General features: G+C 36.1%; 2 protein-coding genes across 9 annotated transcripts in view; one reads left to right on the top strand and one right to left on the bottom strand.

The window, feature by feature from the left end:
* Nucleotides 1-8,531: 8,531 nt before the first annotated feature.
* Nucleotides 8,532-18,806, bottom strand: LOC138712346 (uncharacterized). 4 transcript variants are annotated; one of them, XM_069844004.1, is made up of 2 exons: nt 18,700-18,806; nt 8,532-14,049 (listed from the first exon to the last, which is right to left on the bottom strand). In XM_069844004.1, the coding sequence occupies exon 2, from the start codon at nt 14,047-14,049 to the stop codon at nt 13,609-13,611; it is 441 nt and encodes a 146-aa protein (XP_069700105.1). In that variant the 5' UTR covers nt 18,700-18,806; the 3' UTR covers nt 8,532-13,608. The 4 variants fall into 4 exon arrangements, with proteins under 4 accessions (XP_069700105.1, XP_069700103.1, XP_069700104.1 ...); XM_069844002.1 differs by having other exon boundaries at nt 18,638-18,709; XM_069844003.1 differs by lacking the exon at nt 18,700-18,806 and adding an exon at nt 18,394-18,625.
* LOC138712345 (zinc finger-containing ubiquitin peptidase 1-like) overlaps nt 18,799-19,912 on the top strand; it is a 100,472-nt gene continuing 99,358 nt past the window's right edge. For 3 of the 5 annotated variants that reach the window (XR_011335697.1, XM_069844001.1, XM_069844000.1), the window contains exon 1: nt 18,799-18,969. The gene's annotated coding sequence lies outside the window, so the exon portion shown is untranslated. The remainder of the gene's footprint in view (nt 18,970-19,912) is intronic. The other 2 variants (XR_011335695.1, XR_011335696.1) reach the window with 1 other exon arrangement.

Genomic DNA, 19,912 nt, shown 5'->3' with positions numbered 1-19,912 from the left:
TAGAAAACAAAATTGGAGCATCTTTCTGATAGAAAAGATAAAGAGGTTGTTAGGTCTGAAGAGTAAACTTCACTATGAATTGTTTAAATATGACTAAAGTATGACTTTTTATAAATGCAAAATTTGATGATAATATGAAAATCAGAAAAGTGTCCTGGCTCTACCGGCCTAAAAAAATCCTGGCACCACCAGGCCTGAAATACATTCCTGGTTCAAGAACACTCTTTTCTTCAGCTATACCCATAACCAATATGATGTTGGGTTAATATCTGGCGATCTTGCAGGCCAAGTTACAGGATGATAACATGACAATCAGAAACAAACTCGTTGTCATGGTGATCCAAAATAAATTTATTTTTTGTGTAATAAGCCAGTGCCAGAATTTTTAAAATTATATAGAAAATATGAGCAATTAAAGTTACCTCTTACTTTTGAAAAACTGTATATATATTTTTGAACGTTATTTCGCATTCTCATGGTTTATATAATGATCAAACAGTTCCTTCTGATTTTGTACTCTGAAACCCATCTCGTTATCCTCAGCTAAGTCCACTTAACTCCCCTCTCTAAGTAGGTCCTATTGTTGCTTTTCTGGGAGAAAAAAAAATGTTACAAACTGAATTGTTACATATATCAAAATACCAGTATTTTAGATATTTGAAGCAGTGCAATGGACTGTTTATCTGTCATAGAATCTAATACTACTAGGACTTCCTTTCAACAATGGGGAGAAAAAACTTTAATGGAGCAATTTTAATTGTTCAAGATACATTTTCAATTCTCATTGTTCTGACTTCTACACATTCTCTAAACTGTGTTGTGGCTGATGAAATCACTGCATTTGCTAAGATTTTGCTACAAAAAAAGAGCATACAAATATTTTATCTCTAAACATGTTGAGGTATTACAATGTTTTTTGGACTTCGAGATTTATACATACTATATACAATAGTGGCTTGTAACCATTAACATGTTGTATAACCATGTACACACCCCTAGAACTAGTCGATTAGGATTCCAACTCTGCAGTATTGAATAGTGGATTATGATTAACTGTGATGTTTATATTTTGTGGATTGTCTCCCCTATTTTTGTATTTCATATATATTTTTTTTTTGGTTTAATTGCGTCTTTAAATCGATTGAAGTGTTTTCATGTATGATCATTTTAGTCATAAAATGTACTTTGATATTTTGTTTGATCCTGTTTTGTTTTGTATCCAGAGAAATATGACGTTTACTGCAATGTTATTGTGACATGCATTAAACATGTTTTGTTAGCATTTAAATGATCCTTAGAAATGGATAATAAATCTGTTAATAAGTAAATTTAGTCCAATTTTTATTGAACATGATAAACATTCAAATAAACAGTTTATTTTATGATTCATTAACAGCAACAAGTAAAGAAGATGGAGGAAGGCTTTTTTTTTTAAATTATGGTTTATTTAACGACGCTCACAACTGCTGAGGTTATATCAGCATCACCAGTGTGCCAGAATTTTGTCCCACAGGAGTTGTTTTGCATGCCAGTAAATATACTGGCATGAGTCTGTTGCATTTAAGCACACTTAAATGCTGTCGACTTGGGCCGGGATCAAACCTGCAATCTCGAGCACAGAAGGCAGTGCTATACCGACTGCACTACCCAGGCCAAGAGAGAGAGGCATTGTCTCATCTTTTAGTGCATACCCATTTATCTGTTTTTATGAAATTGGTTGGTTCCTATTAAATTTATTAGGATTCCTAATATGCAATTCATTTTAGAGTATGTACTTAAATAGCTCAATTTTCCAATAGAGTTCTGCATAGACAGTGTAGCACATTTATTTTCCAGGCTACTTGCGGACACTGGAGTCCTCTAATTGGTTCGTATGACTTGTGCTTCCTTTGTGATTCCAGAACTACCTAGGAAAGCATACTGTAGAACTATGATAATTCTTTTCTGATGAGCCTGAAGGCAGAGACGTGTCTCATTGTTATTAATATCAGTGCAATGGGTGTCAAGACAAAGGTCAAAGTTCCCTCTTAACTCAGCATCCAGGTGAAGATTAAAAGAAAAGAAATAAAGTTTGGCTGATGATGATATTAAACTATGCCAATTGGCAAACAACTAGTATTTTTCTTTTTTTTTAAATTGTTCAAAATATTTTTTAGTCAGCCATTCCTAAAAGTAGATCTTGTAACGTTAGGTAAACATGTTAAAAAGTGATTATTATGTGACAGCGAGCAAAGAGTACCTTTAACACTATTGCAGAAAGTGTTCTTAACAGACTGATTGGACTGCGCTAATTGTCAATTGTTTTCCACCAGATGTCACACAGCAGCAATTGCAACCAATCAGTAAAGCAGACTCAAACAGTGCCAGGCCTACTTTTAAAAATGACTGTTTTTGGTTAAGAAATGTACACAAATTAAATAAATTGCTTCAACAACTATTTTATTAATAACTTTGGCACAATTAACAAATACATGTATCATCAACCAGTTCAAGCTTTGGACCTAATGATCAATTGTGATCTCTATGGTTTAATGCCAACTTTTTAAGGTTCTTCCTATAGGGTGATACTGATAACCTAAGGCTGAATTAAATGTAATTTTAAACAAGTAAGGGGCAACCTGCTTTATGCCAGGGGACTCTCGATCTGCAGCCAGATGCTGTGCTATTGAATCATACCACTACTTGCTTTTAATACGGTAAAGATTCACTATTATGAGAGGAAATTATTATCAGGCAATACATCTCATTTGATATGTATCAGAGGAAGGAAAAATTGTTTATACATATCTGAAGTCTGATTAGTGTAATATGTTAATAGTCGTGATGTATGTAATGGAGGGGGAAAGGAACTGGCCACTATACCGAACCATCTCCTGGCTTAGTTGCCTCGTGAGTGATGCCTTATTGGAGAGGGGAAATACAACAGTGGAGAAGTCGAGGTAATTGTCTGTATACCAGCACAGATGAATGGCTGTCTAAAAAATAGCATACAAAACACATGTTAAAAGTGATGCTATTTTGTTCGAAGGTTTGCTGCACTCAGCCTGCAGCATAATTTCACAAACACTTCTACTCACAAAATAAAATTCCACTTGTAACACTTGTTTCGTAAGTAACTACTTACTTTTATAGCAGTAATAGTGCAAAATAAAATTTAAATTTTCTGTTTGATGCATTTCATAAAGCCACATTAACCTTTAAGAGCCAAGTGTCCATTATAATGGACAGTTAGTATTATAATCGTGGCGTGATATAATATGTTATAAATTGTGTACTATTTATAAATTAGGTTGATATTCTTTGATTTTATGTAACATAAGAATATTACACTTAATTAAAATAATTTAAATTTTTTTTCCGTAAAAAGGAGCAAAATCATTTCAACTGCAGCCAACTGAAATCCCATCAGTTTCCATGCACACAATTACACCGATTGTTTTACATGGGCCCTTCCCATCCTTTACCACAGGCTCAATTGACTGCAGTGGCCGGGACGCGAACCTGCGATCTTTAGCATGATATACTGGCCGGACATATCTTGTGTACCTTAAACCTCTCGCGTAATGAACCCAACGCGAGTTTACCCAATTATGCAGGTATACGAACTCAGCATTAAGAGTTAGAAATTTGCATGCAATAATGGTATAAGTTTTTTAAATGTTAATATTTTATTTTATCGTTTCATATCAGTGTTATCAGTTCAATATAAACGTAAAATAACATTGCAAGTTGTTTGTGAAATATTTGTTAAAATTACTTCTTTCGTTTTCTTATATAGGTAATCTAATAAAATTATTCATACATACGAGTATTAACTAAACATAATATGTAAAGCATGTGTAGGATATAGTCACAACAGTTGAGGATTACATAATTATATAATTATAGTAAGCTGCAAGGAATGTGGGGGGGGGGGGGAAGAAAAAAGAAAACTGAAATGTAAAATTGATACTGTAGCTCAGTGCCTAGTTAAAATATTCCCAATAAAAAACTAAGAATATCTTGTCTTGAAATTCGAAACCTATATTTTAAATATACTACTGCTTACGAAAAGTGCAACACCCAGAAAGAATGGCTCGAACGACTCCAAACTTGGGAGATGTGTAGAACAGTGTACCACTAATAATTGATTAACTTACGTTTCCACAGAGATGGCGTACACATAGGCCCAACAGTGATGTCTCTTGTGTCACCAGCAAGGTCAGTGTTATGCCTTGCTCAATCAGTGCAGAGCTTCCAAACGAAGTGGAAACGTGAAAGCTATAGGCATCCGACAAGGAAAACTCGGTGCGCAGAAACCAGCAGGCGTGACTGTCTCATGCAGATGACATATGCTTCCTTTCCCAGCATGCTCTCACACCTACTGCAGGGAGTAAGAGGGGTATAGCATGTGCGCCGTGAGGTGTCCGAGTTGAGTTTTCCTTGTAGGATACCTATAGTGCAGGTATGCCTCGTCGGCGTGGAAGGACGCAATATCAACACGTGAGTTCGAACGGGGCAGAATGGTTGGTGTCCGGAAGCAGGTTTGTCATACCATGACATTTCGGCTCATAGAGGGCATGCTGCTACGACAGTGATGCATGTGTGGAACCAGTGGATAGAAGAGGGTCGTATGCAGAGACGAGCAGGTACTGGACCACGTAATGTGACACAGCACAGGATGACCGCCATCTTGTCTGCATGGCCGTGATGGACCATACAGCATCATCCACAGTGTTGAGTCGACATTGGAGTACTGCAATAGGTGTGGACCTGTCTGCGTCAACGGTTCGTTACCGTCTTTTGAGGGCATGCCATTGCGTCGGCTTCCATTGTGCAGAAACCACCAATGCCTCAGACTGCAATGGACACGTGAACGCCGTCACTGGCGTGCTGAGTGGCAAAACGTGGTGTTTTCGGACGAGTCCCACTTCAACTTTTCCTACAATGATGGCCACATACAGGTTAGATGCTATCATGGTAAACAGAATCTGCATTGTTGAGCGGCATAGTGGACAAACGCCTAGTGTGATGGTTTAGGGCACCATTGGATAAAATATGCGATCTCGCCTCCTATGTATTCAGGGCAATCTGAACAGCAACTGCTATATTAGGGAGGTTTTAGAGCCTGAGGTATTGCCCCTCCTTCAGGCAACTCCACATGCCATATTTCAACAGAACAATGCTCGGCCACATGTGGCGAAGATTGTGCAAGCCTTCTTCGAAGAACAATGGCTGTCACTGCTTCCCTGGCCTGCACATTCACCAGACATGTCGCCCATCGAACATGTCTGGGATGTGGTTGGTCGGCAACTTGTTCGTCATGCTTCTCCAGCACCCACTCTTGACGCTTTGTGGACTTGTATACAAACTGTGTGGAGGGAGATTCCCCAGGAACATATCCAGGCCCTCTTTGATTCCATGCCATGATGCTTAGAGGCTCTGATTGCAGCGCATGGAGGCTTCACACCATTCTGAAATCTCACAGTCACAGATCAGGTACAGTTCTGTAATTCTAATCATTTGTGTATTGTCATGTACCTAATCTGTGGTATCAATTTCATTTCAGTCACATGTATCCTTCTTGGTCTTGCAATTTACACAAACATTAGTGTATTATAAGTGCCTCCACACATACCAGCTGATTGCTGACCTGTTACTAGCTCTTCATTCGTCATAATGGACCCACTTTGTGTGAAATACACACAGACTACTATTAAGTCTTATGATTCATTCATTGTGTTCTGCCCAAGGGCAGGTCTTCCACTGCAAACCCAACACACTCCACTTTCTCTATTCGTCTGCCTCTCAGTCTCTCTCTGCATACGATCCATGTATCTTAATATTGTCTATAATTTGATATCTTCTTCTGCTATGAACCTTTCTTCCATTTACCATTCCTTCTCCTTCGGTAGGAAGTTTCTTCTTATTATTATTTTAAATTTGTTTATTTTACGACTCTCTATTAACTATGATGATTATATAGTGTCTCAGTCTTTTCAGCCAGTGATCCAACCAATTTATTTTTCTCTTTCTGATCAGTAATTACTATGGTATACTGCAGTTATTCTGAAGTCAAAAGACATTTCAGGAAAGAAAATGTAAGAATTCTAACATAATTCAAATTTCCCATTTTGGCTCAACAAGTTCATTCACTGTAAGTTGGAAAATAAGCTTGAGAGTCCAGAAGTGGACTTCTGCTTCACACATTTAGGCTGTTCCTGTTCCGGCCTCAATTCCATCGCATTCTAGGACATCCCACCTCTTTCCTTCCTAATGATAGAATTGTACTTAATAATTATAATCTAAACTGAACTCAGCAAATAAAACTGTCTAAAGTAATAAAAAAAAAATATGATGGTGGTAATGATGTATATAAAATATTGCCGCTAAATTTATGAAACCTCCTATGTATGTGACAGTATAGAGCATAATTTTTCAGGAGAAAGAAAAAAGTAATTAAATATCAATAGCCTTACACTGTTTCTCTATGATGTTATTGATGTCCATCATATTCAACAATATTTTCTACTGTATCATCTAATATTCTTATGTAAGCCTTACTTACTTACAAATGGCTTTTAAGGAACCCGAAGGTTCATTGCCGCCTTCACATAAGCCCGCCATTGGTCCGTATCCTGTGCAAGATTAATCCAATCTCTATCATCATATCCCACCTCCCTCAAATCCAATTTAATATTATCCTCCCATCTACGTCTCGGCCTCCCCAAAGGTGCTACATGCCCTGCCCATCACAAACGTCTGGATTTAATGTTCCTAATTATGTCAGGTGAAGAATACAATGCGTGCAGTTCTGCGTTGTGTAACTTTCTCCATTCTCCTGTAACTTCATCCCTCTTAGCCCCAAATATTTTCCTAAGCACCTTATTCTCAAACACCCTTAACCTATGTTTCTCTCTCAGAGTGAGAGTCCAAGTTTCACAACCATACAGAACAACTGGTAATATTCTTATGTAAGCCTATTATATTTAATTACTTTTTTCCTTCCTCCTGAAAAAAAAAAAAATTATACTCTGTACTGTCACATAGAAGGTTTCATAAAATCAATGACTATATTTTCGTTACAGTGAATGGATTCAGCAACACTTTCTGGGGCTGGGGTTGAGAGGACAATATGTTCGGATGGTTGCAGGAACACAGTTACCACATGATTTGTTACCCTGCCCATGTTGCAAGGAGGTATATGATGCACTCACATGAAAAATGATTACCCAATCCTTATCGTGAAAGTTTCTTGAGGAATATTCTAAAATTTTCTGGAAAGATGGCCTTAGCAGTTTAAAGTATAAGAAGCAAAACTTGCACCTTGTTCACAAAAATTATTGTATAGATATCACTTAGAGGCTATCATGGTGGTCTAGTGGCTACAGTGCTGAACTTATAATCCTGTGGACCCGGGTTTGATCCTTGGTGTACCCTGCTTCATAACTTGTGTTGGGCAAGTCTGTGTTCAGGTAACAGAGAGGATTTCTCCGGGAGCTCTAGTTCCCCTGTGGCATCCCAACAAATCTCCACCTCATCTCATCACGGGTGTAGTGTGGCTCAGCCTCCTATGGCACATCCTGGGCAACAACTGTCAGTGAATTGATCTACATAACAGCCTCATATGGGTAAATGACAAGTACCCACCATTAGTTAAAAAAAAAAAAAAAAATACAGCTAGTAAGAAATAAGTTGGTAGCAAATTAAATAACAAGCACAGATCATTTTTAGAAATTATTTCCACTATTTTCGATTGCAGTCTGCCATCTTTCCACTACTGGTTCAATTTGGTGGTGATTTCAGTCTTTGCCTTTAAATTACAGACTCCTAGATTTGAACTCATCAACTTTGACTCTAATGGTAAGCATGGTAACTACTCAACTCTGACTCAGTAAGTGCTTGGTGAAAAAGAAATAAAACAGAAATTTATATTTTAAACTTTTTGCAGGTTTTGACAGATCTGATAGAGAATTAAATGTTTTAATGCCAAGATGGCTGATGGCATTTTAAAATCTCATAAAACGTCCAAAAGTGAAGTTAATATAATTAGTAGGCACTAATAGCATGTCAGATTTGTCAAAGCCTGCAGCCATGTATATATTTATTTATCCATCTTCAGCACCATCGTACATAAAACTGGCTCATGCACAATCTGACACAGTAATGGCATGTGTCTCTCTTCAGACACTAGGAACAGTACAAAAATGTTGAGTACACACACAGGAGGATATCACAATATGATGCAAACTTGGGGAACAGTCACCTTTGGTTAAAATTAGTTGCAGGCACATTGCTGGTACCCTAACTAACTTTTGTACCCATTACAATTAACATTCAAATTTTATTAGAAATTTGAAAAATAAAAATTATGAATTCCAAACTTTTTAATAAACCACTTGTACAAAATGTTTAGTTACAATTAATTGTTTTCTAATTAATGTATTACTTAAACTTTACATTCAATACTATTACATTAAACAAATTACCAATTCACATAAAAAAGATAATAAAATTGCATCTGTCACTTATAAAATGGGTTTATTTCAAAATTCTTCTTATTTTTTTTTAGGATTAGCAATTATCCTTTATTCCTCTGTTAATAAGCAAAGGGATCTTGTAATAATGTTTTCGTAAAATTTTTGTATTTTATAAAAATCTTTTTATTTTTTACACGATTTTTCCTCCTCCATTAACATTTCTATATCTACCACTGAAACGGATTTCCCAGACATTATAAGATGACAGTATGTAGAGATGTTTTCTAGGAAACGCTTGAAAAACCCAAGCCACAAATTTCAACATTCTGAGATTCCGAAGGGAAGTAAGATCTCAAAATTATCCTTAGAGTTATCAAACTCTTAGCATCAATGAATTCGAAAAGCCAAAATAAAATATGTGGTTCCTTTCCACCTTTGCTCATTCTTTCGAATCCTGTGAAAGTTTTTTTTCAGAGTTGCCATGTCTACTTTGATATAGATAGGCTATATAAATTAATGTTTTAAACGGGTTTCATCCATCAATTTTTTTGTATACTTGAATTCTCCTCTTTTTGCAACGTCATACCCAAATTGCATGTAAGCAGATACAGTACACGCCACACTGTGCACACATTGTTTACATTTGATATTTCTACCCACAGAATCTCCTCTTGACACTTCAGACCAGCGCATTGTTCTTTAGAAAATAACACAATATGATGGGAGTCACGTTCGAAATATGCTTCACGAGCTTTATAATTTCCTTTCTTCTCTGAAATGGAACTTGTTTGCTTACTCTGATTTTGTTCCCTGCATTCCTTAAACAGACAACTGGTCTTGTCATAATAAGTTTGCTTTCAAGATTAGATTAACTGCAGGGGTGTTAAGTTCGAGTGACTAGCTTGCCTATCAAATATTTTGCGAGTTTAGGCAGGTGTTCATAATGCTTCATGAACCAAGTATAGGAAGTGGCATTGATCCTGTTATATAAAAAAAAAATTAAAGTTATTCATGACATGGTAGAGAACTAATGAATCACATCTACGATTCTAAAGCAGACAAATCTGCCATGTTGAATCCCAAGCGAGTGACATGGCGGAAACAACAATATGGACAGTAAAAGATCCGACATATGGATACATTTTAGTTTTAAACATTAAACTGTATTATTAATTTTATGCAATAGTTGGGTGTGCGGCTCCAAATTGTACAAATAATAGTAAGCATGAGTCTACAAATTCTACAGTTTTCGTGTTGACAAAGAAAGAAGTGGCTCATAAATTCGAGACGCAAGGATTGGAAACCAACAATAAATAATTACCTTTGTAATGTAAGTACTATTCACCATATTTTATTGTGAAATATTCCAAGAAATAAAATGTGATTTCAATATTTTGCATTCAGTAGTCATCAGGTGATTCTAAATGAATTTATTGAAACATTTATGCAGGCTACATTACTTCATATTATATAGTTTAATTCCTTGTCACTAGTGGTTAAAATGCTAGTCTTTAAAATGGAAGTTTGAAGGTTCGAGTCTCCACGTGCAGTTCTATTTTTTTTTTTATAGTTGTAATTGCTTTCTATCTTTAAATTAATTGATTTCCATTGAAACTTTGACATAGTATTTACTTTACTTAATATTTTGCAATAAATTAATTTTTATCGAAACATTAATCCACATAGGGTTTAGTTTACCTTACATTTTTAATTAGTTACTGAAATAATTAATTTTAATCTGAATATTAACATACATTTTTAAATTAATTACTTCATTAATTTTTACTTATATTAATACACATAAGATTTACTTTATTCTATATTTTTAACATTCTTTTAAACTTCAATTCATTCACATGGATTTACTTTACCATTATATTTGCTTATTTCAAGGTAACTATAGTGAAAGCTTACCGTCCCCCAACCTCAAACATGCATACATAATCTTGTCCTTATACATGATCTCATGTTAAAATATTATGTCACCTTGACTGTGGGATTAAAAATGGCGGATTGTTCTGCTTATATAAGTGCTCCTTACGGTTCTTTAAAGAATTTATCACTTACAGAAAAATGTGCGATTGTTGATGCATATGGTTGTGTATGCAATTGTGCATAACTTACAGTTCCGAAAATTTGCAAGGAGAGCAAGAATTCTGAGCAAAATAGAACGTGTCATTATTCAGGTCTCTGAGAAAATAAGTCAAAGAGTGTAACAATGTTGAATGTTTTTTTTTTTGGGGGGGGGGGGGGGGAAACAAAAAAAAAAAACGTGTCAATCAGGTCTTAGGAAAGATAAACCGAAAGTGTAACAATGTTGAATAACTTTTTGAAAATAGTTTTCCTGTTGAACTGAATGCATTTATAGTTTATATGGAGTGTTAGGCTGATGAAAGTGAGATGGATGACACTGAAAACAGTGAACCAAGTTAAGATATACTAGTTTCTCCCCTATAGCACTACTGTAATTCAATTGGATATAGTTCTTGCATACCAGCATTGGAACTATTGTAATTAGATTTCGGATGGGAGTAGAACTCTTGTCACCCACCATCTTCCACACATGTATGCGAAGTATCACAGTGACAGGCTCAACTTCTATTGATCAGTGCCATATGTTATCGAATAATCTGCCCGGTATAAGTAGTTAGGTAAAGATATCCCTGTAACATGCCATGAAGGCACTTGGGGGGGCATGGAGGTAGAGCCCCATGCTTTCCATGACCTCGGCACAAGAATGAGGTGGTGTGGTCGGCACCATGCTCTGACCGCCTTTTACCCCCGGGAAAGACCCGGTACTCAATTTTATAGGAGGCTGAGTGAACCTCGGGGCTATTCTGGAAGTTTGGCAACGAGAAAAAATCCTGTCACCACCTGGGATCGAACCCCAGACCTTCCAGTCCGTAGTCAGCTGCTCTACCAACTGAGCTACCCGGCCGCCCTAAGTAGTTAGTATGAATATTATAATAAATAATGGAGTATTTTCATTTCCTTACAAAAAGTGTTAAACATAACAGGAAGCTGAAAAATTATACTGCTGAGGGGGAAGGGGGGGGGGGGGGGAGACGTCTAAAATCTCTTGTGAAATTTTAATAACCTACAAAATTTTAGAACATTTCTTCAAAACACTTAATTTGAACTTTCTTTCAAAGGAACTCTTAATGAGCTAATATTGAAATCTCCCCTCAAACTGCGCATATACTTGGATCTTCACAGTAGGTAATTATAACATTTAGCTACCCATATTAACTGTAATGATGGAAAATTACAAGTTGAATAAAAGAATATATGAAAATTAAAATTTGACATCAGTGACCTCAGGGATCCTGAAATATAGTCTACTAGTAAGAAAATGTTAATACATGGCAAATAATATAATTAAATAATGGATTTTATATTCATCTTAAATTTATCTTTATCACTCAACTGATAACTGATGCATCACATTGAATGCACAAACTTATCTTCCAAATCACGTGACAGAATTCATGGAGAATGATAACTCAACTACTCTCTCCAAGTATGACACTGCTGTTACTTGATGAAACATTCAAAGTTTTCACACCCTTACACCTAGTACCATGGAAATATATTGTTTGTTGTTTTCTAATGCCAGGCATTTGAGAAAGTCATTTGACCTCTTGCAATCCAATATTTTTCAAAGAAAATGTCATGATCAGCCATTGAAACACAGATTTTGAGGTGTTCCGAATCCATTTCTTGAGTATGGAAATATATATATATATATATATATATATATATATATATATATATTACATTTGTTTAATTTACTAATGTGGAGATTAACTAGCCTGGTTCAGACTGTGCGTGTTTCTGTGATGGATTCCAAGGTGGCTGCATGGATGGGTAGCCTGCGTGCTCACTGGCTGGCTCCTGTGTTGCCTACGGTGATGGTAGTTGTTCACACGGAGCTGGCTCTTTTCACAGTTCAAATTGGAAAATCATCTGCTGCTTCATCTGTTGCCAACACTCATGGTCAAAAAGAAACTAAGCCGTGAGTGGAAAACAACTAAAGTCCTACATTAACAGTAGTAAATGTCGTAATAAAGTAATTAAGCCATAAGTGCAAAACAGCTAAAGTCCGATATTTAATTGTTGTTTCTTAGAAACTAAAGAATATAGAAAAAACAGGTTTAGTTGGAAAACAACGAACATAGCGACATGGTTTCAGTGATGATATTATACGATCATCTTTGGTTTCCAGCCTGCAAACCATCATGAAAAATAGCAAGGAACCTACCCTCGAAATCCAGCAAGCTAGCCATCCACGGAGCTACCAGAGCGCATTCCTTCCAGCGAGTGACCATGCAGGCTATCCATCCACGCAGCCACCTTCGAATCCATCACAGAAACATGCACCGTCTGAACCGGGCTTAAGTGTGTAGTTTGAAGGGAGGTTTCGAAGTGAGCTAATTATCAATTTCCTTGTTAGGAAGTTAACAAGATCATTAGGAAAGACTTCACAGCACATGTGGGAATTACCATCCATTGAATGAACTTTTTAAACTGACCATGGTGCTGTGAAGAAAAATGTTGGATTTTGTTATCCTGAGTTACAAGCTCCTTTTTAAATCATGAACACTACTTCGAGTATCAGAAGAAGAAATTTCCTTAATTAACTTAGTTGGGAAATTATTTTCATAGATGGGATTTTCAAAAGACAGTCCACACTTTCAAACATCATTGCGTCCCAGTGTTTATTTATTCATAAGGATTCTGCACATTCCATTCTTTCAATAAACCCCAGTATTCTTTGACGAAGTATCATATAAAACATTAACAAAGCCCACTTATAAATGACTGATTCAATTATAATTGTACATATTCTCCTTTACAAAACAAAATGGAGGTTCTTCAGTAGGGGGACTGAGGGAAAAACATTTTTCTTCTTTTAGAAATATTCCACATGTTTTAACATTATTACTACTTCAAAAGATATGGAACATATATTAACATTCATAGCCAATATTTAATTCTTTTTTTAAGTACATAATCAACATTTGATTTTGGCATACGAGATTCCACAAGATGCTGCCAGGTTGAAACGGACATCAAATCAAGAATTTGACGTTGCTCTGGGTTAGACACCCGAATTGAACTGTGAACATGTCATGGATGCCTGTCGGATTCACTCATTGACTTGCAGCTGCTGTATCTTGCTGGACACGGATTCGACCTCTTGCATGGGTGGACAGGCACTTTCATCGTCCGACACATTGAGAGTCACACTCTCCATGGATCGCGACTTGTGCAGACTGTTGACTTCCAGCAGCTGTGATGGAACAGAGTGGACTGTAACGTCGAGGTCCACATCGGAGTTCTCACTCTTGGTGCGAGTTCTTTCCTCGCGCCCCCAGCATGGACCAGGGTATGGCTTGTGTCGCACTGACGGTGTTTTGCGGCGCCCAACAGCTACACTCGTCACATAGCGAGTGTTGATGTGCAAGACATTGAGTGCTGGTCTATGTCGCTGCTTCTGTTCCCGCAGGTAGTCCTGCCGGCTCTCTGTGATAGCACTCAGCATGTTCAATTCATGCAGTGCTGCATCCAGCTCTGACAGCACAGACATCTGCAAATAAGGAAGGTATGCGTCAACTGGTCAGACAGAATCCACTCTTTCTTTTTTTGATGTGAATCTATATATATAATTTGAACTGGTAATGGAAATTACGGGAAAACGGCTGAACGGATTTTAATAAATGGCCCCTCATTTTGAAGCTTGGAACCCAAAGTTTTTCGGAAAGGTAGTAGTTTTCAGTGAAATGTCAATTTTACTACATAATTTTCCTATTTTCCAAAATCCATCTGTTGCCAGTTTTGAGAATTAGGCTAATTATATTGAATCACGGCCAACTTGATTGAATTTCAGAACAAAACACACACTACAATAAACAATAGGCTATTACACGAAGGCCATGACCTGCAGGATTGCCGACATATTTAGAGCTCAATTCAATTTGTTATTAAAAACTGATTCTGCAGAGTAGACCTATAATTTTTGAGTACAGCTGTGTATTGGATATTCAAATCTACGAAACTTGAGGTGGTTTGATGATGACATTATTACCATTAGAAATTAAATATTATGGTTAATTTCATAATGTGACTATTTTTCATTAATTATACATATTAATGCTATATTGATGACATGAAAGTGAAACGTTTTGAGGTTATGTAAGTAAATGTAGAGAATATCTTAATTTAGATCTTCATTTCTATAATTTACTGAGTGACTGCTATATATAACTACAAAACTTAAGTAAGATAATAATATTGTTATTAAAAATCAAATATTTTTATACTTATTAAACCAGTGGGGTTGGGTCTTTTTCATATACTTAATGGCGGTATAGTGTAGATATTGATATGTATCATTGTCTTCAGTATTGGCTCGAGAGAGCGCAAAAATTACAGTTCCTAAGGAAAGATAAAAAGGTATTACTTACTGATAAAATAAGAGGCCTAGAAAATTTTGTAGTCTCCAGATAATTTCAGCAAGACCTCTTAGTAGGATAAAATGATTTTACGCTCTACATTTCAAGTTCTACATGCAGCAGCTATACGAAAATGCTATTGTTCGAAAGCTTAGCAAACCTGACATTTTTTTAACTTTTGCCTACAATCCACAATGACCTGAAATAGCTACTGCTATCGTCCTGACATTGATACTTGCTTTTTCGCATTGAAACTCAAAAACTGAAGTTGGATAGGTTCAAGAAAAAGTATTTAGCCTAAAAAAATCCATTCAGAGGGAGTATGTTTCACTATATGGAAGCAAATAACTATCAAAAAGACAAGTATTCTTCATTGAAAAATTTTTATTTGAACGTCTAACGAACCTAGTTTGCAGCAGCATTTGCTGCACAAGCCACTAGTATGTCTATAATTCATTCCAGTAGTAAGCTGCCATCTCATTCTAATGATATTTCATATGAAATAAAGCAGAGGTTAATGGCTACCAATAGAGCTTACTTCGCCTTAAGAAAATTACTTTGTTCAAGAATTTTATCTCGTACCACAAAGATAACTATCTATAAAACACTTATAAGACCTGTACTAGCATATGCTGCTGAGACGTGGTCCCTAACAAAAAAGGACGCTGGAAATTTGGATGCCTTTGAGAGGAAGATACTCCGTAAAATAATTGGCCCAGTATTCGAGAGAGAAAGATGGAGGAGGCGATATAATAATGAGTTGTATTCCATCTATAAAGATCAGCCTATTAGAAGAATGGTAAAAGCAGCAAGATTAAGGTGGGCTGGGCATGTGGCACGGATGAATGACGTAGAAATTCCTAAAAGGATATTAAATGGAAATCCTGGGGGCCAAAGAAGCCGTGGACGACCAAGAATAAGATGGCTGGATGGAGTTGAGGAAGACATATGTAAGATGGGATATAGGAATTAGAAAGCAATTTCGCAGGATTGAGACAACTGGCAGAAAATCGTGGAAGAGGCCAAGGTTCACAATGAGCTGTAGCGCCAAGAAAGAAGAAGAAGACTAGGCTGCCATCCTAGGAAGTCGACTGACACATTTTCAGGCCAGTTTTGCCATTGCTATAATTTCTAAACTACACTACACATTGCAATGAAGTAAACAGCTATCAGCAGATGAAGGATCAATGTATCCAACGTGACCCTGAGTTGGAGCAGGTGACGTCATCTAGCAATATGTGGGATGGGGGAAGCTGAGGCATCAATTGGAGGGTCGAGCAACAGCCGAGACAATGTAACTCGAGAATGTAAAGCGATAGAACGTTCGCAGTGGTGTCAAACGATTCGTAACGAACCAGGCTACATTCTCAATTGAGCAACAATCAGCAGTCGACAAGTTAAATTGGAAAAATTCGCGAGTGAAATAGAGTAAAGAGAGAAAATTTACAATTTCGCATATGCAGCACTTATAGGAGTGGACGAATAAGCAAAGGGTAGCAAGCGCTAAGAGTACAATGGTTCCTCTAGCAACCAACATGTTTACTCTCAATGCATACAAGATTACTATTCCCAAGAGTCCAACCAGCACAACATTGTACTGGGTTTTCTGGGCATCTTCAAATAAGAGCAGTTGATTGCCAATACTGGCATTTACCGTAACAGCAATTTTATCAACGACGTATTTAATATCAAACTTGCAGTTGTATCTGTGGTACACCCTACACTGATTTTTTTAATATGTTACTTAATGATGTTACATGAACTGTGTGATTATCTAGCATCTAGAATATTCGACTGTGCACTTGACATTTGTACATCAGTGAAATTATTACGCAATTGCAGTCACCGGTGTAGTGAGTTTACCTGCTGTCCGGAACTGCGTTCGGTCGTGGGTTCGATTCCCGCTTTGGGCTGATTATCTTTGGGTTTTTCCGACATTTTCCCCAACTGTAAGGCGAATGTCATGTAATCTATGGCGAATCCTCGGCTTTATCTCGCCAAATATCATAGACGCTAAATAACCCAGTAATTGATACAGCGTCGTTAAACTAAGTAAAAAGAAAAAAGAAATTTTTTTTTTGGGCCAGTGAGATTATGAATCTAGATCTGTATGTTTCTACTCTTCGCCAATAGAGATCTCCCCTGTTAACATTCATTACCAAGAGTTGAAGAATGATATAATGATCTAAATATATTTTTGCAACACCATAGTACCAATACTTGTAACTTCATATAGACTAATGAGACAGTAAAATGGAGAAAAATTTTCATTGCGGTTGTGACTGCTTTCAACCATTTACATGTACTACTTAGAACGTGCAGAATGAGTGACATAACGCTGAAAAGGATGAAAATGCGTTCATAATAATATACAATTTATGTGTACATGCAATGAAATAGTCGCAAAGTACATTATGCCTAGCAATATAAGTAGGCCTATGCTAAGGCCTACAACATTATCATGTTAATTTTACATCAGTGTGTATGGTGAAACATGTAGAGGCCTATATGACCAGCGAATGTGATACATTTGTTCATCCTTTGGTGTAGAATATCTGGAAAAAAATACCAAAATAAAAGTGGACCTCGGACTTCAGCAGAAACTTAGGCAAAAAATATGTCGTTATGACTATATTCACATTAGCCTTAGTCTGCTACCAGTAATAAAATGCAAATACCAAAGGGTAAAAATTTATTCACTAAAACAACATTTTACGTCTTTAGAATCCTGAATTGGACTTATTAACAACCAGAAGTAAACGCAAGAGAACATTAATTGAAGCACTCTTTTCTTACTATAAAAGACCTAGCAAACATTGAAAAGGAATTACGAAGAACACCAGAAGTTCAGAAAAAAATTAATTAACACGATGGTTTTTGGAGTGTTTTTTTTTTTTTTTTTTTTTTTTGTGGGAAAACCAGAACCAGTAAGTACTTAAGAGATTTACCAAAATCTGGATTCTTTAACAAATATTCAACAGTTGCTTAGAATAAAAAATGTAAGGACTAACCACAATGTTAAAACCTTCTCAATTCTGGGAATATTTAAGTACAAAATTAATAATCCAGCTCTTTCATGTGTATGTATTCAATTTTTTACTTGCACAATCATGCAAACGTTTTGTTTATAGCGTTGTTTTCAATACATGTACGACCTTTGATAACACTCGGCCGATAAGAATCATTACAATAAAAGCAATATTTCTCGTCGACTTTCTTGGGAGAAAGCGGACGTTAACTGTAAATGCTGGGTTATTTATTCACTAAACAAATTATAAAGTACCTATTTAGGTACATGAAAGAATATAATTTTGTAATTATTATTATTATATTTTTTTATTTCATGTACCTGGTTCCAATCTTTAAGCTATCCAGGATTGCTGACTATCCTTCTCTACTCAAAACCAGTTTATATTTAAATTACTTTACTGACAGAATAAACATCTGTACTTGTAGAACGATTTTAAACAGAATTTTACCTTTTATTTCGTTCCAATTCTAAATTTTGTTGAATGTTTACATAATATCTTACATAAAATAAAGTTCAGATTATCTTCACTACTCAAAGTTCTAATAAAAACAATACTCGTTACAAATTCCTTTTCTTAAGACACCATTTTAAATTGACACACTTTACTTCCAAAGACTTCTCCTTCTGTACAAATGACGATGCCAGACCCAGCGTACAAACAGGTTATGTAGTGCCACCTATGAATAAAATACCGTGCATGTGAACCACTGCCTGCTGTGATGTAAACACGAGTGCATTCAAGACGTAAACTAACCTGTGCGTATCGCAACACTGCACAAGCTGCTATAGCCGGATAGCACTTTGATTATGCTATGAATGTACCTAAAAGAGTTGACAATCGAATAGTGGTAACAGCTGTTTCCGCCTTTTCAGCTTTTGCGGGAATTTTGTGTGTTTATATACACGACATAGAAAATTAAAATTATTGAACATTAGTGCATATTTACAGAAAATTGTGCACACTTCATGTCAATATACGTGGTTTCATGTAACATCAGCATAGATAATGGCCGCTAATGTATAGGTAAGTAAAAAATAGCTTTGCATATGTTAACAGTGATTGTTCATGCGGTTACACAAAAGACCCCATATGATTCTTCAAAGCGTATAATAGGCTGACTTAAAATTCTTCTATTAAAAGATACGGCTCTCCAAAAATACTGTTTATCATCATAGTAGGCTACTTAAAATTCGGGTAAGTTTTATTACGAAATAATGTAGTTGTGTGGGTGGAGGGGAAATAAGGAATCCGTTTTTAAGAAGTTTATCCAAGTTTTTTTCTTTATACTGAACATGGTCAGAATACTTGAATAATGAGACAATAGTAGCTGTTCATGTAATTCTGGAATGTCAAACGCAGGTATTTCTAGGCTTTAAACGAGCTGTAACAATGACGTAGAATCTCATTTAAGTAACGTGCCTTCGTGCAGTATAATAGTGATCAAAGGTGTGGGTCCTTAAAGTCGACACTAGCTCTGAAGTAGTTTCGGTGATTTTGGAAGTGAAAATGGTTGAATTTGTAAGGGATTTTTTGTGGAGATGGATTTGAAAAGTTAATGATTTTTATAGGAAAATATTTACACAAAAAGAAATTGTTCGAAAACGTAATAAATTATGGGTGAAATGAAAGGTGCATGATAATGAAAGTGAAAATGTTACGGTTTCTAGTGAAGGAAAGGAACGTAGGGACATAAAGCGCACGATATGATGTAATGTGAAGAACGCAAAACTTGTATTAATTGAATAACCACTGAAAAATAGAGAACCACAACAAATAATAGTGAAATAAACCATAGTTTCCATAATGTAATTTCGTTCCTCCGTTCGTCATTACGCTAGCTAGTATTGAAAACATCACTAACACTAAACAAAAATCACCAGGCTTTGAAAATCCTGCACAGATTCGTATATGCAAGACATAACAAAAGCCTAAGTTAACCTAATCTAACTTGTCACAGATTCGTATA

The sequence above is a fragment of the Periplaneta americana genome, chromosome 13, assembly GCF_040183065.1.
Source record: "Periplaneta americana isolate PAMFEO1 chromosome 13, P.americana_PAMFEO1_priV1, whole genome shotgun sequence".
NCBI lineage: Eukaryota > Metazoa > Arthropoda > Insecta > Blattodea > Blattidae > Periplaneta > Periplaneta americana.
This window is presented reverse-complemented; position numbering and strand designations above follow the sequence as displayed.

What these genes read in the sequence shown, in the direction of transcription:
- LOC138712346 (XM_069844002.1), bottom strand. Translation starts at nt 18,682, where the DNA reads ATGCACTCGTGTTTACATCACAGCAGGCAGTGGTTCACATGCACG. An exon ending in GGCAGTGGTTCACATGCACG is followed by an intron (nt 14,050 to 18,637) that starts GTATTTTATTCA and finishes CCTTATTTGCAG; the next exon opens with ATGTCTGTGCTGTCAGAGCT.